This window comes from Penaeus monodon, chromosome 19, assembly GCF_015228065.2.
Source record: "Penaeus monodon isolate SGIC_2016 chromosome 19, NSTDA_Pmon_1, whole genome shotgun sequence".
Taxonomy (NCBI): Eukaryota; Metazoa; Arthropoda; class Malacostraca; order Decapoda; family Penaeidae; genus Penaeus; species Penaeus monodon.
Window position 1 is genome coordinate 8,439,427 of NC_051404.1, and position 1,811 is coordinate 8,441,237.

The 1,811-nt window shown below is 46.2% G+C and overlaps 1 protein-coding gene across 1 annotated transcript in view; it reads left to right on the top strand.

The window, feature by feature from the left end:
• Nucleotides 1-817: 817 nt before the first annotated feature.
• Nucleotides 818-1,811, top strand: part of LOC119585328 (oplophorus-luciferin 2-monooxygenase non-catalytic subunit-like) — a gene marked incomplete in the record, with an annotated part of 7,977 nt that continues 6,983 nt past the window's right edge. The window contains 1 exon segment of the mRNA XM_037934001.1: nucleotides 818-1,652. Within this exon segment, the coding sequence (XP_037789929.1) occupies nucleotides 854-1,652 (799 nt within the window).

Sequence of the window (1,811 nt, forward strand, 5' to 3'; positions counted from 1 at the left end):
TGTAGGCTAAGGATATTGCCAAAATAAACTAGAAAAAAAGAAATTTATTGATGCTTTCTATACAAACATTCCTATTTGTTCATTTGTATTTTGCAGTATCACGTTTCTTATACGGTTGATAATCCTCCTCATGATGAAACAGATTATCTCGTTTAAATCGCACATGTTCAAAATCTCATGATGTTACGCAATAGCTAATACAGTCAATGGTATATCCCTCCTTCATATCGCCTTCACTGATGCCTGAACCTTATCATAGTCCTAGCAGATACTATTCCCATTACGATACTAACAATATTTTGTTTCGTTAATTAAGATTTTTCTTTATAATGTTGTCTGTTGTCTGTTTGTGCGGTAGATTGTTGTTCGGTCCATCTGTATGCAAATTTAGTCATGTTTTTAATGTTACTCTTAACCGAATATATTATTTGATTATTTGGCTATTAGAAGTGTAACGAATATACCATGTTAGATAAGTTCCGCAGACTTCAATTGATCACAGCTTGGTGAGTTTAGTAAGTAGTTTAAACATTTCAATTGACACAAACATTTTCAAAATTATGGTTATATGTTCATTGGTAAAAAATCTAATCTACAGTATAAGAGCAACACAGAGTGAAACTTTGGGCCGCCTGTCAGAATTTTCTCACGTAATGTCGTTATCATTTCAATATCTGGCTATCATAGTTTATGGGAAAAGGGAATCAGATGTTGATATAAAGGGATGGTTGTCTGCCACTCGCCGTCAGTAACTGTCAGTCTTGGCTACAGAGCGAGGATGCATTTCATTACATCAAAGCCTTTTTGGGTTGTTTTAGTGGCTTGTGTGCCGTCTGTCTGTTATGCACACGTTATGAAGCCTGTCTCGGGCGCCGACTCTGTGGAATCTTACAGGATCTTAGCTTCTGAAGAAGGACTGTTCTCTGCTGCGTCGAGGAGAGAGGCGCGTGCCCTTCCGTGTCCTTCCGAAGCCGACGTGGCGCCCTGCGTGTGCTCCTTCGACGGCGCGTCCCTCGACCTCGACTGCAGTTCGGTGAAGGACCTGGACGACCTGGCGAGGGTGTTCCAGGCGGAGTTCCCCTTCCCGTCGTTCACGTCCCTCGCCATCGCCGACAACCCGCGCCTGGTGGGAGAGCTTCCGGGAGGGATCTTCGGCCCGGTGACGTTCCAGAACATCACCCTCGTGCGCACGAACCTCAGCGCCATCTCCGACACCGCCCTGGCGAGCTCGGCCTCCAGACTGCAGCTCCTCGACCTCGGCTCCAACGCCCTCGCGAGCTTTCCCTTCGCGACGCTGGGGAGCTACTTCCTCCTGCAGCACCTCGACCTCAAGAGAAATAAGCTTGGCAGGATTTCGGACCTAGAGAGCTCAAGCTTGGAATACCTGAAGCTCGACAGCAATCCTTTGCTTGAGTTGACCGCCGAGACTTTTGCAAACGCGCGCTACCTCAGAGCACTCTATCTGAACGACGCCAGCCTCAAGGAAGTCCCCGTAGGTCTCTTCGACGGCCTAAGCCACCTGCAGGAGCTATACCTGATGGGGAATCAGATCCAGACCCTAAGCAGCGGTGCATTTAACCTTAACAGCAAGAGTCTGATCATCGTGGCCCTCGCTGGAAATGCCATCAGTCAGGTGGAACAAAATGCTTTCGGTAAGAATGGATAGTGTCATTATCTTTGGCCTTGTCATCGCAAGCATAATCATTACTTGTATCATCGTATTTATCGCCATCATTAGTACTGATCGGAGTGGTCCAATTTGTCCGTTGGCCATCATAGCACAAAAATTGATATGACAAGGGCCACAGATT